Genomic DNA, 21,697 nt, shown 5'->3' with positions numbered 1-21,697 from the left:
TTTGTTTCTATATGTTTCTGGAATTTAGTCCAGTTCGTTGACCTAGGGTTTCTAAAAGTTCCTTCTCTACCCTGTTTAGGGGGATGCTGAAGCTGATATACGCATGGTCGGAGAAGGATGGTCTATCAAGAACCATCCAATCATACCTTGATATGTCACGCTCGGAGCTCAACGTAATATCCAGAACATTGCTGGATGTTGGACCAATGTATGTAGGGACATTTCCCCTGTTGGCTATCTGCAAATTGGTTTGCAGGATGTAACAAAATAGAGATTCGCCTCTCTCGCCACGTCAAACGAACCCTCCTCAAGAGTTAGGAGGAGTTCGCTCGACGCCACTTTACAGCATTGGAGGTTTATTTGTAGGACTCGCAGCACCATTGGGCTGTTTTTCCCCCTCCAGCACCTTCGTCGTGCCGTCGTCGTCCTCCCCTTTCCCTTTTGGTTTAGAGTATTCGGGGCTCCCTTCAGCCTCAACATTTGGAACCACTTCCTCCAGCCACCGCTAATTCGCGATGTTGTCGCACGCTATTATCTTCACACCATTATACCATCCCCCCGAATCAAAGGTTGGAAGGGGCTTACTTGGTTGTTCCCGCATCATGTTAAGCACTAAGCTTGTAAGCTCCCTTTCAACACATCTCTACCTTTCAGTAGTCATTTGTCCGAAAGGACTGTTCGATCAACCAGCGCCACAGTCAATGACTGCTTTGCCACATCACTCATCTTCTCCGTAAAAGTCTGTACGGATATAGAGTGCTCCAGCGAAACAGCACTGTTGAGAAAAGTTCTAGCAAGGGGAGACATAGTCCACGGACTAATAAAGAAAGAGAACGGGCAATGGTTACGTAATAGTGAGGAATCCCTTGAGGTGCTTCTCGACACTCATTTCCACTCGGGGGACGGTTTAGAAGAGCCAGCAGACATCACTCACACTTCGATCATGGAGCGGGTAGTACCAGGCTTGGTGACCGATACCAAGATCGAATGGGCAGTGAAAACGTTTTCTAAGTTTAAATCCCCGAGCAAAGACGGTATATTCCCAGCCATCCTACAAGTTTCAAGTATGGCGGTCGTGGAATTGCTTAAAATAATATTCGATGGGTGCATAACGCTGAATCATGTACCGCAATCTTGGAGAACTGCTCGTTTAGCTTTCCTACCAAAGGCGGGGAAGATCGGTCACGTGTATCCCAAAGACTATAGACCCATTAGCTCAACATCATTTTTGCTCAAAACCTTTGAAAGGCTGATAGATGTGTACATAAAGTCCAACGTGAATGAAAGGCTGCTCTCCACAACACAGCATACGGACACCAAAGGCAAGTCGGCAGACACCGCATTGCATAGGGTGGTAATAAGCATAGAGAAATCCCTTGAATATAAGGAGTATGCTCTAGGAGTCTTCTTGGACCTTGCGGGGGCTTTCAATAATGTTTCTAAATGGGCGATTATGGATGGTCTTAATTACATTAAAGTTCTTCCTGCCTTGGAGTTCCTGTTTGGTGGAAAGCCACACAAAAAACAACATACCTCAAAAAATTAGAGGGGGTATGCAGACTATCGATGCTTAGCATTACGGGAGCCCTGAAAACAACCCCGGCGGCTGCACTGTATGGCATTCTGCACATTCCACCTTTAGACCTGGTGGCAAAGAACATAGCATTAACAACCGCAACCAGGCTCGGTGCCTCGGGGCAGCTTGAACGCCGACCATACGGCCATAGTAGTATAGCGTCATCAATTACAAGACGAACGGACTACCTAATTCCCTATCTGCGCTTCGAGCGAGATCTTAAGGCCACAATAGAGGTGGACGGTTGGCGCAAGGGTGCGTAAATGGCGCACGAGGCGATACATGTGTACACAGATGGTTCCAATGTAGTGGAATACTGTGCTGATCCGGAAATAAGCAGATCCTGCAGGCTGCCGGATTACTGTAGCGTTTTCCAAGCGGAAATGTTAGTCGTAACCAAAGCAGTAGAAACCCAGGAAGATAATAGCTTAAGCTGCAACCGTGTTAACTTTTATATTGACAGTCAATCAGCAATTAAGGTAATAATCTCGTATAGCACAGTATCTAATTGCGTGTTAGAGTGTAAGCAGTCTCTGGAGAGAATCGGGATAGGGAGAAGCATACATCTATATTGGGTCTCAAGGCATATGGGAATAGATGGGAATGAAAAAGCGGACGAACTAGCTAAAAAGGGCGCATCCCTTGAAGCTTGCTCCGTAGACGTCCCAATTAGACTTGGCGAGATTAAGCGAAGGCGAGAGTTGCACATCATCGACCAAGCGGGAAAGGCGTGGGTTTAAGCGCGGGGCTGTAAAGTATCGAAGATTATGTGTAGGTCTTACAACCTTAGACTAACAAAGTTGTTTCTATCTTTAAAAAGAGAGGACTGTAGACTCATTACGGGTATTCTGACTGGACACTGCCTTCTGGCGTCACATGCCTTTAAATTAGGCATGGTCAGTGATAGCAGATGTAGGAAGTGCGGGCTGGAGGAGGAAACGATCGAGCACGTTCTGTGCTCGTGCCATGCGCTTTCCAGGCTAAGACTCCAGCTATTGGGAGTGATACAGCTGTCAGATCTAGAAGCAGCTAGTGGCTTAAGTCCTAGGAAGCTTCAAGTATTTCCCAAGAGGGCGAAGTTATTATATAACATAGGTCCTGGTTTTTGATAGGATTTTTCAGTTTGGTTGTTAAAACAAACTTCTGGTAACACTACGGACTCAATCAGTCTATGTGAGGTCCTCATGGACCGGCCAGTTCAACCTAACCTAACCTACATACACGTTTTTACTACCCTTGTTGTATGGGTGGCCTGCCCCAACCATCTCAAATCTAAAACCAAAAAAAAAAAAAGACTCAACCAAATTACTGATACGAATCGCTTCGTTTAAATAACCCTGACTGAGTATGAGTACACGATTTTTTATATCATGATGCGAATATATTGGGGCATATTCATAATCGAAATAAAATGTGAATAAGTTAGTTGAAGCATTTTTGACGGAGAACACATATAAAATTGTGTCAAACAGTGCTAGCTAACTTAAAATCATATTTTATTGTGACTTTGCCTATGTCGCGTTCAGGCTACAACTACTCATTACAGAGATCTGCTCTGTGGGTTAAATCTGTAAAACAAAATCAAGTGCGCATAACAGCCCAACTTCTACGTTCGTTGTATACACAAACAAAGCGAAGTTACCTGCGTTCTTGAGCCGCTGTAGGTTATTAACCATCCCTCTAAACAAAGAACATGGGAGTAAGCGTGGGATTCACCACGTGGTAAGAAAATTTTCTCATATAAAATGACATGGTGAATCCCATACCCGCGTAGTAATGGCATGGAATTGCTACAGCGGTTCGTGTCCGTGGTTCTCGCAGTTCGTTAATATGCAATATAAATATCTATGGTTACAAGCAACAATCAATCGCCTAAGTCTGAGACTCCACGGATTGGTACCGCTGTAGCTAGGCCGGGTTTGTCTGGGACATAGGCTTTTATTGCTTGTGAGCACAAATTTTTACCGATAACTCTGTTATCGATTAATTTATCGAATTCTCGCAAAGTAATATTGCATTGTCATCGGAGTTATACATGCGTGCAAAATTTCAGCTCAATCGGACACCGGGAAGTGTATCAAATTTAATTTGCAAGATATGATTACAGACATCGGCCAAGTAGAACCAAATAAAAGCTTATAAAATAGCTAATACAAAATGGAGGAAATGATTGTACACTGCTCATAAAACGAGCTTTTAATGTCGTTATTTATTTTCTTATTTAATTATTAATTTAAATTATAATACTGCATAATTATTAATTTTTATAAGAAAATAAAGAAAACAAACAAACAAACAATTCTACGGTTGACAAATCTAGACGGCATGCCAACAGACGCGCACGCAAGCATAAAAAGAGCTCGTCCACTATTACCATCTCCGCCAAAGAGGTTGAAGATGCCATCGAACATTCTAAAATACCCAAAGCAGTAGGCGCAGACGGTATAGCCATGCCGATGCTTAAAAAACTTGGCAATGAGGGATTCAAATATCTAGCCAAGACACTTGAAGCCAATCTTCAGCATGTCTTTCGAAAACTAAATACATACATAGCACTACCACCGCGCTAAACGCCATCAACGCACAGATAAATTGCGGATTGAATCAAAAGCCTCACCCCACAGTACTCGTAGCGCACGTAACTGCAAGGCTTGGAAGGGTTCCCTCTTCCTCTTAGTCTCAAGAGGTGAACAAAAATCGTGTGTTTGTTCGGTGAAATTCGGGAACGTAATATCTAAGCCCAGAACAAAGGTTGCCACAGGGTGGTGCCCTATCCCCGCTTATGTTTCACTTCTTTCGAGGTTCCTTTCGCCACCAGAAGGAATTACCATTGTATCCTACGCCGATCACTGCACGATAATGGCTACAGGTCCCGACCCACTCTGTACGGGCGGACTGTCTTCTTATGTCCCCGGAACACTATCTACACAGTGAGGCGAGAGTACTCCCCATTAGGGAAAGAAATAAAATGCTGAACAAAAAGTTTCTGTTGAGTACCATGAGACCTCAATATACCAACAGACATTTGATTGAAGAGCTCCCGCCTTCCAGGGATTTAAGAAGTCATCTCCGCAAACATTATGAGAAATAACGGTACCTGATAATTCAGCCCTATGTAGAAGAAAAACACAAAAACGTCCTCAGTGATATCCACAGAAGAGGAAAGCAATCTCTCCAGAGAACACCTCTCTCTCTCTCTGGTACACTCCTGTTGAACCTGTAGGTTTAATTGGGCTTCCCTTAGAGCATGAAAATATGAGTAGTGGATGGGGCGAAGAACTGCTACAACAACTCAAAGGAGCGTTCAGAAAGTTATTAGTCAACGACTGCTCAACATTCGTGTTTCCTGAAAGCGCCCAATGACATTATTGGCCTTAACAACACCGCGAGTTCTTCCTTCTCCGGATTAGAAAAAAGGCAAACAAGTTGTTTTGCTTTAAATGCGGATATGATGAAGTACTTGCTGTCATTCAAAAAATAATCGGCAAATTCGCAACCTTGCAATTCTGTCCATGTTGACGGATATACATTCGAGACTGTGTATAACTTCGTCTATCTGGGAACCATATTAATAGCGAAAACAATGTCATCTAATGAACCAAACGGAAATAACTATTGCTAGTCGTGCTCCTTTGAACTGAGTAGGCAATTGAAAAGTAATATCCTCTCTCTACGAACAAAAATTACGCCCTACAAGTCGCTCATCAAAGCTCTCCTGGTGTATGGCTCGGAATCATCGAGAGAAGATGAGATGGCGTTAGCAGTGTCGAGAAAAAATTTCTCCGGAGGCTTTGTGGCCGTGTCAGTGATGCCAATGGCGAAGAAGATGATGATGCTGTATGCAGCTTCACGCTGTGGTGCAGCGAATAAAGTCCCAAAGACTTCGCAGGCAAGGACATGCTATGCGAATGGTTGTAGATCCTCCGGTCAAGAAAGCATTTCAATGGATACCACAGTATGGAAGCAGAGGAACGGGGAGACCTCCACTGAGTTGGGCGAGGCAGGCGAAGGCAGACTTGACTGTTCCTAGTGTTCCTAACGGGGATTTAAAGCGTTATTTGTTACGAAACGTCAATGATATCTTAGGCTGGTAAGCGCCTTATGATGTTTCCTTCTTTATTCTTTAGTGATAGGCATAAAAAATGAGAATGAAAGAAATAGTTTTCATTTTAAATGTGTTTATATTAAAGATAAATAAATATGTTTATATAAAATAGAATATAAATAAATCAACATAATAGACAGAAATTACTTAAGGCAAGTCCATGAATCAAAAACCTTGCCAAATTCTGAGTTCCAAGAAGAACAATCTGATTTTGTTTGAGTTTCTTTGATGGAGTGATTTGGTTTATTCTCAGGTCGGAAATTCCATATTGTCAAAGTTTCATCATTGCCACAGGTTGCCAGTTTAGTACCATCAGGGCTCCACACAACAAATCGTGCACCACTTACCGGAATATTTATCAAATCTACAACACGATTTAATGAAGCCATAACGAGAATTTTGAAATCCCAACGGCCATCGTCACCTTTCATAAAAAAAGAAAATGCATATATGTATAAAATAAAAATATCTTTAATCTTTCGAGATTTGGCACTAGCATAGTATCTACGTTAATAATGAAGTTAAGTATCGTAAATTTATTGCCAATTTTGTGATGGTTAAAACTTAAAAAAAAAAATGGCGTGGTCGTTGACGAATTTTCCTCAGACCTACATACATAATACCAAGAATCAATATTCCTCAAAATTGCAAAGTGATTCCACGCACAATTTCTAAAATTGTATTGAATTTCTATTTGGCTTTTTCTTAAAAGCAGTCCTAATCTCAAATTTCGTTAGGATTGTTCGATGTATGGCATTATTAAAGAGTGGTTACATTTTATCATTACTGCTGTGAAACATAAACAAATGAGCCAAGATCACGCATTCCGGAATTCTTGTATTTGTAATTGAATTTAGAAAAAAGTTTGATGACGTAGCGTTTTTGAAATTTTTCTATTTATTACATTTCTATCTTATTTCGATACCAGTGTTCGGAGTATTTAAAACTGTTACCTGAGTAAACGTCTACGCTGGAGTAAAAATTAAAATTTCGGAGTATATTTTTTCTTCATTTTTGGAAAGAGGGCGAACAACTAACATCGAATTGATTTGGTGGCTTGGCAAACCCTTGATTGTGTTTCTGCCATGAAATGTTTCTCAGCAAAAAGTTATCTGCCTTATCAGATGCACATGGAGTCGACCTAAAACGTGTAGGATGACCAATTAATGTTTCCATTAGTACACCACATTCTGGAAGAAAAGTGGACTCGGGGAGATATTTATCGCGCAAAAATATTATTATTATTTTCGGTTTACCAAGCATATTTCATGCTTTTTTAATGACGGAAGGTTTCAAGACCGGGCAGATTCCTGCAGGAAAGATAAGGGCGACCTGGTAACTGACGTGCAAAGTGTGGGGGAAGACGAACCCGATAGCCGATGATGAAAAAAAACGCTCCGACATCCAACTATGGTGAAGTGAGAATGGCAATATATCGGCTAAAAAAACACATGGTGCCATGTAATGACGTGATACGCCGTTTAACATAAAGAAGCAAAAAAAGTGGGTTTTGCGGTAAATGAGGACAAGACGAAGTACTTGCTGTCATCGTAGCCTTTGTAGTCACGTTACTGTTGACGGATATAAATTCGAGACTGTGAAGCATTTCGCCTATTTGGGAAGCAGCATTAAAAGCAAAAACAATGTGGCCTAGAAATTAAACGGAGAATAACTCTTGCCCACAAGTGCTTCTTTAGGCAATTGAAAAGTAGAATCCTCTCTATACGAACAAAAATCTCGCTCTACAAGTCACTCATCACATCTATCCTGATGTATGGCTCGAAATCATGGAAGGTGTAGAGAGACGCACACGTCATTATAGCTGTGAAGTTGCGAATTGTAATACTAGTTTGTGACAAAAATAAGTGCGAATTTAATGCAATTGGTTTTTTTAAATGTTCAGATTTTGTGAATTTTAAAGTCTTTAATCAATTTTTTATTATAAATTTTGTGTTTGCCGAGTCATTGTGCATTTGTGTTTTTGTTGCAGTTTTGATTGGCATATTTTCACCTTGCAATTGTTTTTGTGCGCACTCTTTTTTTCTCGCTATTTACCACTTACTCTCTTCGCAGCTGTTTGCGTCGCTATTTTTGTCATGTGACAGTGACTCTAAAACTGCTGGCTACCGCTAAGCTCCCAAACTTTCATAGTTGCTTTAATATATAACTTTCTCATTCTCAGTTCTATTTCAACAATTTTTTTCTTTTTAATATACTAACATATCTTTACTATGTCTAAATTCTTATACTAGTCTATTTTTATCACCTTACTATAAAAAATGACGTGCATTTTCAAAATCTGTCAGGTAAAAAGCGAATCCGAACGTTTTGTCTCTTGCTGGCTTTGCGATAGACTCGCCCATGGAAAGTGCGTTGGACTGACGGCTAGAGTTGTTGACACTATCAATGATGGGGAGAAGGGAGTACCCTGGTCATGCATTAAATGCAGATCAACTAAAATTTACCTGTTTAAACTGTTTAGACAAACTCGAAATGCGTTTACTGAAATTACTAAAGAGTTTTCCATAATCACAGAAAAATTCAATCAATACGATAACTTGTTCAAGTCTTTCAAGTGTTTGGATGAGTTACCGCATTGCCTAAATATAAACAGAGACAACCGCGATAATAAACAAAAATGCTCTGACGATTCGCCTAACGTTTTGAATATTAATCCCGCTCAGAACATTAATCTTCCGCAAATGGAGCTCATAGACTTGGCTTCCCCTAATCCGCAAGCTGTGTTTCCATCCACTTCTAAGGCCGCGGAAAAAACCGTAGAGTCTCAAACCGTAACTTCTGAAACTGTAACTTCCCAATCTGTGACTTCTTATTCAAAAGCACCGGCTAAGCAGCTAGTTGTAGTCCCGCTCAAAAAATCGATTTTAGTATCTCGCTTTGACAAAGACATTTTCGTTGAGGATATCAAGTCTTATGTCACTTCGAAAATTAAGGCTAACGGCATGACTTTAAGAAAATTAAAATTTGATTACGAAAGAAACATTTCTTCATTCAGAATTGATGTCTACTCAAAAGATTTTGATAAACGTTTGGAACCATTTTGGCCCCCAGGTGCCTTTGTTCGCGAATTTGTGCACAAGACTATTGAGATTACTCAAAATGTAGCAAAAATTCCTCCTCTAAGTTCCGATCCAAAAAACTTAATTTAATATCTTGCTTAAGCATTTACTTTCAGAACGATAGAGGCTTCAATACTAAATTAACTGACTTATATTTGAAATCCATTCACTGTAACTATAATATTATTGCTTTTACCGAAACATGGCTGAAGCCCAATGTTTTAAATTCCGAAAATTTTTGGAGTGAGTGGCAGTCCTATAGAAATGGCCGCTTAAATAGAACCGGAGGTGGTGTCTTGCTAGTTGTACATTTTTCAATTCCATCTGAAGATGTTAATTTACCCGAAGTTGATTCCATCGAGTTTAAATGCATCCGAATCTTTCTAGGCCGGGGTCATATTTACTTAGCCGTTTGCCATATTGCAACGTCTTCTGATCTATCAGTGTATATGCACCATATTTCACTGTTACAAACAGTCAATTCGATGATAAAGCCCACGGACTCAATGATTGTATTAGGTGATTTTAACCTGCCACATATATCTTGTAACACCGTTGATCTTAAGATTGTGCCCGTATCATCCAATATGCATAACAATGACTTTTTGGATGGTATTACTGATCTTTGCCTTAATCAGCTCAACTTCTTTCCGAATAAGTATGGAAAATTCTTAGACTTAGCATTTGTTGACGACATATCTAAATTCTATATAAATCGGTGTGAACCTCTTGTTATGCCAGAAGACGTTTACCATCCTTCTCTTGAGATAACTTACGAACTCATAAGCAATCAAGCTCTTGCTTGAAATGTACCTGGGCTTGAGAAAACGACACTAACAGTTTTTTGTATCTAATAACCCTTCGAAAATCTACCTGCTAACTAACAGATATACGAATACTAACACATATGTACCAGTAGGTTACTTAAGTATTAAATGGAATGCTTATAACTTGAAAGCTAATAACTTTTGTATTAGTCCATCGATTTTGTTGAATGAAAGTTATTTTTTTTTTTGTAATAAAACAGAGCTTAGAGAGAAAAAAATCGCAGAAAAATAAAAAATTCCTCCCTCGCAAAGTACAAATTGTTTTATATTTTTACAAAAAAAAAAAAAAAATGAAAAATACGTAATGATTGTTCGTTATCTTTGAATATGCAGGGCCTAGCAAAAAGTATTGTATGCACAGTTTATAGCAAATTTTGTTGCATTTTAAAAGCTTCAAACCGTTTTGGAATTGCTCAATTTGTTCTTGATATACATATATATGATTAAGTAGACCCAATTTTTAAAAAAACGGTAATTCGAAAATATCTCAAAAACGTTACCATAGAATTAAAATTAACCTCGATTTTCGGAATCGGGGGGTGATTTTATATAGGAATTTCATAACGGCGTCTCTGGTGCAGAAACAAAATTGGAATTTGTGATCTAGTGTAATTGTTCAGGGCTTCTAAGATCTGTTCCACGTCATTTCTTTTTATTATCACGAAGATATCGTCAACATAGAATAGAAATTTTATATTAATGTCAAGTTTTTCATTAAGTGCCTTAATTGTGTTGTCAAGTAGGCCGTCCATAATTATATCAGCTATTGTCGGGGAGAGAGGGTTACCCATTGGCATGCCAAACCTTTGTGCATAAATTGTGTCATTGTATTTAAAATAATTGCTGTCTAATAAGTAGAATTTTCATATGTCATGGAATTTGATCTTTGGTATATTTGTTGTGGATTTTATTTGGTCCCATTTTTTGCATCATTATTCGGATGGCGAGATTGGCGGAGATATTAGTGAACAGGGGCGCTACATCAAATGACACTAGCAATACTTCATCATCCACATGAATATTTTGGAGTATTTCCTTTAGTCTAAACACATTCCTGACACTATACTCTTTGGACGTTACATTTTTAATTTTATGTCCTATATATTTTGCTAAATGGTAACATTTACCGACGATGCGATAGGACGTAAGGGTGTGTAGGGTTTATGAACTAGAATTTTTTAATGTTGAATTCCTTGCATTCGTGTCAAAAAAAAAAAATAAATACAAGCCGCGATCTTTCAATTTGCGTCATGCTTCTTTTTGCTTTTTCCTACAAATTGGCAGGCCGCACACTTTTACGCCAACTCCGAACAGCTATTTATGCACATTTATGGTGGAAACTACATCAGGTGCACTGATACTGAGAGGAGGCGTAAACGCGCACCACTCCACCTGGGGAAGTAATGACGAAAATGAAAGGGGTAAGTAACTATTTGATTTCATCCTAAACTGTGGATTAATCATAAGAAATAGGGGAACTGAACCAACCTTTATTACAAAAACAAGAAGGGAAGTTCGCGATGTCACCCCAGTCTCAGAAGATGTGGAGGAGTTGGTCAGAAACTGAAAGGTCCTTAAGGACCACTCGTTCTCTGACCATCGTTACATCCAATTCGACTTAGACTTGGTGAAAAAGCAGAGCGCAGGCACCAGAAATATTAAAAATGCAAACTGGCAAGAATACAATAGGGAACTAGTTAAGATATTGCCACTTGAGAGCGTACCCGAAACGCCAGGTAGCATACAAGAACTGAAAAGACTGGTAAATAACTTCACGGGGGCATGCCGTAAGGCACCAGATAAAGTATGTCCCAAGAGAATTCAAAGGGGTAAAAAGAAGCCACCATGGTGGAATTGACAAATCGAAAACCTTCGCAGGTTAAGTAGGACTGCTTTCAATTCCTGTAGCAGCATGGAAACAGTGTCTGAAGGGGGGAGGCTCAGGAAAGTACTTTCCAGATCGGCTAATACGGCCCCAGGATGCTTAAGAAGGCCTGATGGTTCGTGGACCGAAACTGGGGAGGAAACCTTGGGCCTACTGCTGAATACACACTTTCCAGGTGCAACTAGGAATGAAGCAGGGGATACACAAAGCATGACACAAGCAACAGTGCAACCTATACTGCACAACCTAATTACAAGAGATAAGATATATTGGGCCATTCAATCTTTTGAACCATTCAAAACTCCAGGGCCCGCCGGAGTTACACCTATACAATTGCAACAATCACTAGAATGCAGCACTAACTGGCTATACGCTATAATAGGAGGTGTCGTGGCACTAAACCACATCCACGTATATGGAAAATATTTAAAGTGGTATTTATTCCCAAGGCAAGCAAAGCGTGCCACGCGAAGCCTACATACTTCAGCCCCATCAGTCTATCTTCGTTTCAACTAAAGGTGATGGAGAGGCTGATGGAAACATATATCAGGGAGGCAGTGAATGACCAACTCTCTGAAGCACAACACGCCTATATGAAGGGTAAATCAACGGAAACGGCATTGCACGAAATTGCATCGTGCATGGATAGATCGTTCTCCTTCAAGGAATACTGCCTGACTGCCTGACAGCCTTCCTAGACATAGAAGGGTCATTCAATCACATCAAACCCGACTTAATCATTAATGTACTGACTTATCTGGGCATCGAATCTCAACTGGTTGGTCTTGTGCACCAATTATTGCATATTATGACGACCTTGCCTTGATGATAAGTGGGAAGTTTCCACAAACTCTCTGCGATATTATGCAGGTGGAATTAAGAAGGGTCAAAGCATGGGCAGTTGATAATGGTCTGGGCGTGAACCCAAATAAAATGGAGCTGGGGCTCTTTACGAGGAAGTATAAGATATCATCTCTCTCAACTCCAGTGCTGGCAAACGCAGTGCCTAAGTTATGTGAGTCCGCCAACTATCTAGGACTCACACTTTATAAGAAATTGAACTGGACACAAAACACCACCGAACGTGTCCGTAAGGCCACGGTTGCCCTCTAAACATGTAAAGTGGCAACTGGACGGAAATGGGGTAAGTCCCCCATGATAGTGCATTGGATATACACGGCCATGGTTAGGCCAATATTGCTATACGGGGTGGCGGTATGATGGCCCGCCCTGAGTAAATCTTCGACGGTTCCTGCTCTTCAAAAGGTGCAAAGATCTGCACTACTATGCATAAGCGGAGCCATCCACACAACGCCAACGGAGGCTATGAATATAATACTGAGCCTACTACCCATAGACACAGTAGGCATAAAATATGCAGCATGTGCAGCTATTAGGCTGAGAAAACTGACTACATGGTCTCACTGCAACCATACTGAAATTCTCTCAGATTCTGCATACCAGGATGCATAGATTTCTGTAAACCACATACCAACTTTAACAAGGGATACGAGGTATTAATCCCTGAGAGGGAACAGTGGGTGAATGACCCTGATTGGCCCGCTAACAGCATTAAGATCTACACAGATGGATCTAAACTGGATAACAGGGTCGGAGGGGTGTCTATTCGGAAATATTTGACATATAAAGATCGTTTCGCCTTCCGAATCACTGTAGCGTATTTCAGGCCGAGTTTGCGGCCATACAAGACGCTACGGACTGCCTTAGGCAGAAGGTAGTGTATTAGAAGCACATTTATTTTTTCTCAGACAGTCAAGCAGCACTGAAAGCCCTTGACTCTGTCACAACTAATTCTGAAACTGTAGTAGGCTGTCACAGATCACTTAACGTGATGGCTGAACAGTTTACTCTGCATCTGGTATGGGTTCCAGGACATAAGGGCATACCAGGTAATGAGATGGCGGATGAGCTTGAAAGAAAGGATACCTCCCTTCCTCTTTTTCCATCCTGGAAGAGGTTGGGCATGCCGCTCTCGACCTGCAAGCTCAAGATAAAGGAGGCGCTACTGATGGAAGGGGGAGGCAGGTGGAAGCATCATCATAGATGCCACACGGCAAAAATCGCATGACCGGAATGGAATGACAAGAAATGGCGAAAGATTCTCACCCTCCATAAGAGGGATCTTTCCTTAGTTGTATGTCTTCCCACTGGTCACGATTGTATTGGAACGCATGCGATAAGGATTGGCGCTCGATTTAGTGATTATTGTAGAAGCTGCAGCAAAGAAGAGGATCCTGAAACTGTTAGGCATGTACTCTGTGAATGTCCAGCGCTCGGTAGAAAAAGGTAACATTTTATGGGCAAGATATTTCTCGTAGATCTGGCTGATATAGCTGAGGTCAATACACGACGCTTAGTTAGCTTCACAAACTCAACGAATTGGTTTGATTAGGAGAGTTGGAACAAATGCGTTTGGTTTTACAATGGGCCTATAAAGGCCTAGGTGTGCCAGCTCCGATGCGCACGGCAGCCACTTAAACCTAACCTAACCGACGCATTGCAACGAATTTAGGGAACCTCCACTTATTTGACACCTTCTACTAACGTTCGTATCGCTAAATTATTGAATAAATAACTACAATTTTCAATAATGCAAGACGGTCTTTGAAACTACTTCACAATAACACTTATACTTCGCAACCAATAGCGTGCCTTAATCAAACTGAGTACGGACTACTCAACTTTTGCTGCTTTTATACTCTCTACCCAAATGTCTAGACGTTTCTTCTTCTAGAATCCTCTACCTGGTCACTAGCCATACGCGCGTGTATTTGTAGTGTGTGACCATATGCGTGTGTATATGTGAGCGAAGTAATAGCTGATGATGACATGCGTTTGTGACTATCTCTCTGCTGCTTGTATGTATGTGTGTACATGATGATTAATTTGTTTACGTACATACAAGTGTGGCAACTTGCTTTATTGTTGTTGTGGTTATATTTACTTAGTATCAGATTAGTTATGTGAGTATCACTTAGTGTTACTAATATTCGTCACAGTATTGTTTTCAATAAAACCGACTAACTTGAAATTTTTTTTACATTTTTTTATTTCAAAATAGAATTGCCCTGGACAATAACAACAAAATCGGTTGATTACTACGCCAACTTCCAATATAACAAGTAAAGGTGTCTAAGTTCGGGTGTAACCGAACATTATATACTCAGCGTGAGCTTCAATTTTACATATCATTTCAGATAAATTACTTTTATACATAACACGTGGCCCCGCCCGTTTAAAAAAAAAATGTCTCCCCATTTCCTCTTACAATAAAACTTGATAAGTGAAATATCATTGATTGAAAACTATTTTTCGCTAACTTATAGCTTATTTTTCTAGGCTACGACCCTTTTAAACTTGTTATACTCAGTTGAGCAGAGCTCACAGAGTATAAACTTTGATTGGATAACGGTTGGTTGTACAGGTATAAAGGAATCGAGATAGATATAGACTTCCATATATCAAAATCATCAGTATCGAAAAAAAATTTGATTGAGCCATGTCCGTCCGTCCGCCCGTCCGTCTGTCCGTTAACACGATAACTTGAGTAAATTTTGAGGTATCTTGATGAAATTTGGTATGTAGATTCCTGGGCACTCATCTCAGATCGCTATTTAAAATGAACGATATCGGACTATAACCACGCCCACTTTTTCGATATCGAAAATTTCGAAAAACCGAAAAAATGCGATAATTCATTGCCATTGCGTTATGACGCAGAATAGAAAATTAGTAAGATTTTGGACAATGGGCGTGGCACCGCCCACTTTTACAAGAGGGTAATTTAAAAGTTTTGCAAGCTGTAATTTGACAGTCGTTAAAGATATCATGATGAAATTTGGCAGGAACGTTACTACTATTACTATATATGTGCTAAATAAAAATTGGCAAAATTGGATGAAGAACACGCCCACTTTTTAAAAAAAAAAATTTTTTTAATTCAAATTTAAAAAAAAAATTTAATATCTTTACTGTATATAAGTATATTACGTCAAAATTCAACTCCAGTAATGATACGATGCAACAAAATACAAAAATAAAAGAAAATTTCAAAATGGGCGTGGCTCCGCCCATTTTCATTTAGTTTGTCTAGAATACTTTTAATGCCATAAGTCGAACAAAAATTTATCATTCCTTCTCAAATTTGGTAGGAGCATAGATTCTATGACGGTAACTATTCTCTGTGAAAATGGGCGAAATCGGTGGAAGCCACGCCCAGTTTTTATACACAGTCCACCGTCTGTCCTTCCGCTCGGCCGTTAACACAATAACTTGAGCAAAAACCGATATATCTTTACTAAACTTAGCCCACGTACTTATCTGAACTCCCTTTAACTTGGTATAAAAAATGGCCGAAATCCGACCAAAACCACGCCCACTTTATCGATATCGAAAATTACGAAAAATGAAAAAATGCCATAATTCTATACCAAATACGAAAAAAGGGATGAAACATGGTAACTGGATTGGCTTATTGACACAAAATATGACTTTGGAAAAAACTTTGTAAAATGGGTGTGACACCTACCATATTAAGTAAAAGAAAATGAAAAAGTTCTACAAGGCGAAATCAACAGCCCTTGGAATCTTGGCAGGAATACTGTTAGTGGTATTGCATATATAAATAAATTAGCAGTACCCGACAGATGATTTTCTGGATCACCTGGTCCACATTTTGGTCGATATCGCGAGAACGCCCTCACATATACATCTAAGGGCCACTCGCTTTTAAAGCCCTCATTAATACCTTTAATTTGATATCCATATCGTACAAACACATTCTAGAGTCACCCCTGGCCCACCCTTATGGCGATATCTCGAAAAGGCGTCCACCTATAGACCTAATGCCCACTCCCTCTTAAAATGCTCAGTAACACCTTTCGTTTGATACCCATATCGTACAAACATTCTAGAGTCACCCCTGGCCCACCCTATTGGCGATATCTCGAAAAGGCGTCCACCTATAGACCTAATGTCCACTCCCTCTTAAAATGCTCAGTAACACCTTTCGTTTGATACCCATATCGTACAAACACATTCTAGAGTCACCCCTGGCCCACCCTAATGGCGATATCTCGAAAAGGCGTCCACCTATAGACCTAATGCCCACTCCCTCTTAAAATGCTCAGTAACACCTTTCGTTTGATACCCATATCGTACAAACATTCTAGAGTCACCCTTGGTCCACCTTTATGGCGATATCTCGAAAAGGCTTCCACCTATAGAACTAAGGATTACTCCCTATTAAAATACTCATTACCACCTTTCATTTGATACCCATATCGTACAAACACATTCTAGAGTCACCCCGGCCCACCCTAATGGCGATATCTCGAAAAGGCGTCCACCTATACACCTAATGCCCACTCCCTCTTAAAATGCTCAGTAACACCTTTCGTTTGATACCAGAGTCACCCCTGGTCCACCTTTATGGCGATATCTGGAAAAGGCGTCCACCTATAGAACTAAGGATTACTCCCTTTTAAAATACTCATTACCACCTTTCATTTGATACCCATATCGTACAAACACATATCTCGAAAGGGCGTCCACCTATAGACCTAATACCCACTCCCTCTTAAAATGCTCAGTAACACCTTTCGTTTGATACCCATATCGTACAAACACATTCTAGAGTCACCCCTGGCCCACCCTAATGGCGATATCTCGAAAAGGCGTCCACCTATAGACCTAATGCCCACTCCCTCTTAAAATGCTCAGTAACACCTTTCGTTTGATACCCATATCGTACAAACATTCTAGAGTCACCCTTGGTCCACCTTTATGGCGATATCTGGAAAAGGCGTCCACCTATAGAACTAAGGATTACTCCCTTTTAAAATACTCATTACCACCTTTCATTTGATACCCATATCGTACAAACACATTCTAGAGTCACCCTGGCCCACCCTAATGGCGATATCTCGAAAAGGCGTCCACCTATAGACCTAATGCCCACTCCCTCTTAAAATGCTCAGTAACACCTTTCGTTTGATACCCATATCGTACAAACATTCTAGAATCACCCTTGGTCCACCTTTATGGCGATATCTCGAAAAGGCGCCCACCTATAGAACTAAGGATTACTCCCTATTAAAATACTCATTACCACCTTTCATTTGATACCCATATCGTACAAACACATTCTAGAGTCACCCCTGGCCCACCCTAATGGCGATATCTCGAAAAGGCGTTCACCTATAGACCTAATGCCCACTCCCTCTTAAAATGCTCAGTAACACCTTTCGTTTGATACCCATATCGTACAAACATTCTAGAGTCACCCCTGGCCCACCCTAATGGCGATATCTCGAAAAGGCGTCCACCTATAGACCTAATGCCCACTCCCTCTTAAAATGCTCAGTAACACCTATCGTACAAACACATTCTAGAGTCACCCCTGGCCCACCCTAATGACGATATCTCGAAAAGGCGTCCACCTATAGACCTAATGCCCACTCCCTCTTAAAATGCTCAGTAACACCTTTCGTTTGATACCCATATCGTACAAACATTCTAGAGTCACCCCTGGCCCAACCTAATGGCGATATCTCGAAAAGGCGTCCACCTATAGACCTAATGCCCACTCCCTCTTAAAATGCTCAGTAACACCTTTCGTTTGATACCAATATCGTACAAACACATTCTAGAGTCACCCCTGGCCCACCCTTATGGCGATATCTCGAAAAGGCGTCCACCTATAGACCTAATGCCCACTCCCTCTTAAAATGCTCAGTAACACCTTTTGTTTGATACCCATATCGTACAAACATTCTAGAGTCACCCTTGGTCCACCTTTATGGCGATATCTCGAAAAGGCGTCCACCTATAGAACTAAGGATTACTCCCTTTTAAAATACTCATTACCATCTTTCATTTGATACCCATATCATACAAACACATTCTAGAGTCACCCCTGGCCCACCCTAATGGCGACATTTCGAAAAGGCGTCCACCTATAGACCTAATGCTCACTCCCTCTTAAAATGCTCAGTAACACCTTTTATTTGATTCCCATATCGTACAAACACATTCTAGAAACACCCCTGGTCCACCTTTATGGCGATATCTCGAAACGGCGTCCACCTATGGAACTAAGGATCACTCCTTTTCAAAATACTCATTAACAGCTTTCATTTGATACCCATATCGTACAAACATATTCTAGAGTCACCCCTGGTCCACCTCTATGGCGATTTCTCGAAAAGGCGTTCACCTATAGAACTAAAGCCCATTCCCTTTTAAAATACTCATTACCACCATTCATTTGATACCCATATCGTACAAACACATTCTAGAGTCACCCCTGGTCCACCTCAATGGCGATATCTCGAAAAGGCGTCCACCGATAGGCCTAAGGCCCACTCCCTCTTAAATGCTCAGTAACACCTTTCATTTGATACCCATATCGTACAAACAAATTCTAGAGTCAGCCCTTGTCCACCTTTATGGCGATATCCCTAAATGGCGTCCATCCATAGAACTATGGCCTACTCTCTCTTAAAATACTCTTTAATATCTTCCATTTGATACACATGTCATACAACCACATTCCAGGGTTACCCTAGGTTCATTTTCCTACATGGTGATTTTCCTTATTTTGTCTCCATAGCTCTCAACTGAGTATGTAATGTTCGGTTACACCCGAACTTAGCCTTCCTTACTTGTTTTTTATCTAGGTTGCCGTGGTCTTTAAACGATCCCGTCCATTTTTACTAGAAACATTTTCTGATATAAGGAAAATATGTGTAAACATTATTGCGATATGTTAATTTTTCTTCGAGTTAGGGCTGCCGAAACATAGAAAATTGCTTAATCAAAAATTTTACTGTTTTCCAATTTAATGTTATAATTCAATTTAGAAAGTAAAATTCTATTGATATAAAACTCTTTTTTGCACAGATATATGTAGCTTATTTTATTCGTCCACGACCCTTTTAAAAATCTGTTATATAAAAGTGGGCGTGGTCCTTAATTTCGTTAATTTTTCTTCAACGCATTCCTTACAGTAAAGGCAACCTCCCTTTTGTTACGATAGGTTTAACGATTTTTGATTTATGATTAATAATATTTTTAAAATTTGTGAGGACCCAAATCCACCGGCTTTGGGGCCCACACATTCGAACCTAGATAATCTGAATTACAAATTATATATCATTTTTCGAAACACCCTAATGTATATGACAATGAATTTATATCAGCGCATATAGCACGTAAAACATATAAGCCGGAATTATATAAATTGAATTTACACACATAAAATAATAATTTTTCTGAAACACCCTAATATACACTTATATATTTATTTTCGCAAAAACATAATTTTCTCTGCCCGCATACGGCAAATATTTTGGTTGGATATTATATTTTGCATAGAGATCTAACGGAAAAAAAAAACTTTGGCTTTGCATTGAGATCAAAGAACCTGCTGGAATTCTAAACAACGATGGGAATACAGCAACGCAATAAGCAACACATATAAGCTCCCATTGCAAGAACACCAACAACGTACAAACATACGTGTACTAGGAAATTGCAACCAAGCACAATAGGCATTGAAGCGAGCCGTCAAGGCGGACATCGCGCACAGAGGAAACAAAAAAAAAAAGCAATATACTAGAAAGACGTCACCTCGGCATACCAACAACACAGCATGGGTACTAGGCAGCTATAAACATTACACTTGCATGTTACTTACGAAGGACAACCAACTCGTCGACAACAACAAGGCACAATAAGCAGTCAGCAGAGGGAAATTGAAAGTAACTATGCTAACTAACTGGATATGCGTACCAATGAACTCGCATACTAGGGGGCAGTCCAGGGGAAATTACTACATATGTAATTTAGAAATAAATACATATATGCAAGTAAATAATTGAATATATGGGTAGAATAATACCGTTAAACGTAGGATACCTTATGGAAATACATAAAATAAGTAAGATTTATTGTTGCAGGATAACTGTCCACCTGTTCGTGGACAAGTATAAAAGGGCGACAAATTTTGCGAATTTGAGCAGTAGCCAGCTAGGTATAGTAGCCTGCTAACTCCTTGTTTAGCGGTGAATAGGAGTCCTGGGATTTTTCCATCTCACGAGTTCTTTATTTTAGTAACTTTGGGCGTTTTTCCAATCCCATCGTTAGAGCGATTTTGGTTATTTTTCCACATCCGCAACCTTCAGGAAGAGCAGGGTATCTTTAAGTTTTATACTCGGTTGGGGTTTTACCAACTCCACCGACATGGAAGAAGTGGTGGTTCTCCACCTCCGCTTTCTTTACGAATAGGTTGAGATTTTAGTTTAAGAGTAGTCCCGGTGGGGGTTTTCCCAACACCATCGGCGTAGAACCGAAGGTGGTTTCCCACCTCCGTCGCCTTAACTTTAAGGGTAGTTTTTCAATTGATTTGAATAAAGAGTTTATAACATTTAAACAAGAAACAGGATCTTTCTCTTTAAAAGGAGACGATAGGGATTCTTCTCTATTCCCACAGGGATCCTGGACGGACTGAGCATACCCCGGTGTAAGGAAAAGGCCGTCACAAATGGCGCCCGAGCAGGGACCCTAAACAAGGAATACACAGAGCCGGAGTACAATCAGAATTCATAGTAGACGCACACGATGGGAAAGGTAACATGGGTATATTACCTCAACCGCGACGAGCTGGTGAAATATACCACGGAGTTTGAAGTGGAGAGCACAGAAACGGTAGAAGAGCTACGGAAACGCTTAGCGAACTTCATCCAGGCACAGGGCAACGACTCAGCGTTTGAGACACGTTTTGAAGCTAGCTCTTCAGCATACCCGGCCGGTCAGGCCACCAACCCAAACAACAACGAATTAGTAGTGCCCGCCGGCAGCGGCCCCGCACCAAAAGTGATAAATCAGACGGCGGATCCAAGAAGACATTTGCAAACGCCGATATACGCCACCCACCAGCCGGTGTCGCACGCCAACGTAGTGGGCCGAGTACGTAAGTGGGGGTTGAAGTACGACGGCGGTAAGGAGCCACTTAGTTTCATTGAGCGGGTGGAGGAGCTGGCCGACAGTTACGAAGTTGGTGGCGATTCCATCCCACGAGCGTTACCTGAAGCAGAGCTGAACCGGATTTACAGAAATTGTCGACGAGAGTACCAGTTTTACATCAAACGGTGCGAGTTCACCATCCCAGAGGAACTGGTAAGCATGGCCGAGGACTACGAG

At 40.6% G+C, this 21,697-nt stretch overlaps 1 protein-coding gene across 6 annotated transcripts in view; it reads right to left on the bottom strand.

Annotated features, from left to right (window-relative positions):
- Positions 1 to 21,697, bottom strand: part of cort (cortex) — a 616,404-nt gene that overhangs the window by 33,122 nt on the left and 561,585 nt on the right. For 3 of the 6 annotated variants that reach the window (XM_067787567.1, XM_067787572.1, XM_067787569.1), the window contains one exon: positions 5,735 to 6,105. The exons of the other annotated variants lie outside the window; for them this stretch is intronic. In XM_067787567.1, the coding sequence (XP_067643668.1) occupies positions 5,825 to 6,105 (281 nt within the window). In that variant the 3' untranslated portion in view covers positions 5,735 to 5,824. Of the gene's footprint in view, positions 1 to 5,734; positions 6,106 to 21,697 lie in introns of those variants that run through there. 6 annotated transcript variants of the gene reach the window in all.

This window comes from Eurosta solidaginis, chromosome 5 (genome assembly GCF_040869045.1).
Source record: "Eurosta solidaginis isolate ZX-2024a chromosome 5, ASM4086904v1, whole genome shotgun sequence".
NCBI lineage: Eukaryota > Metazoa > Arthropoda > Insecta > Diptera > Tephritidae > Eurosta > Eurosta solidaginis.
Note: the sequence above shows the minus strand (reverse complement) of the source record. Positions and strands in the feature narration are given on the sequence as shown.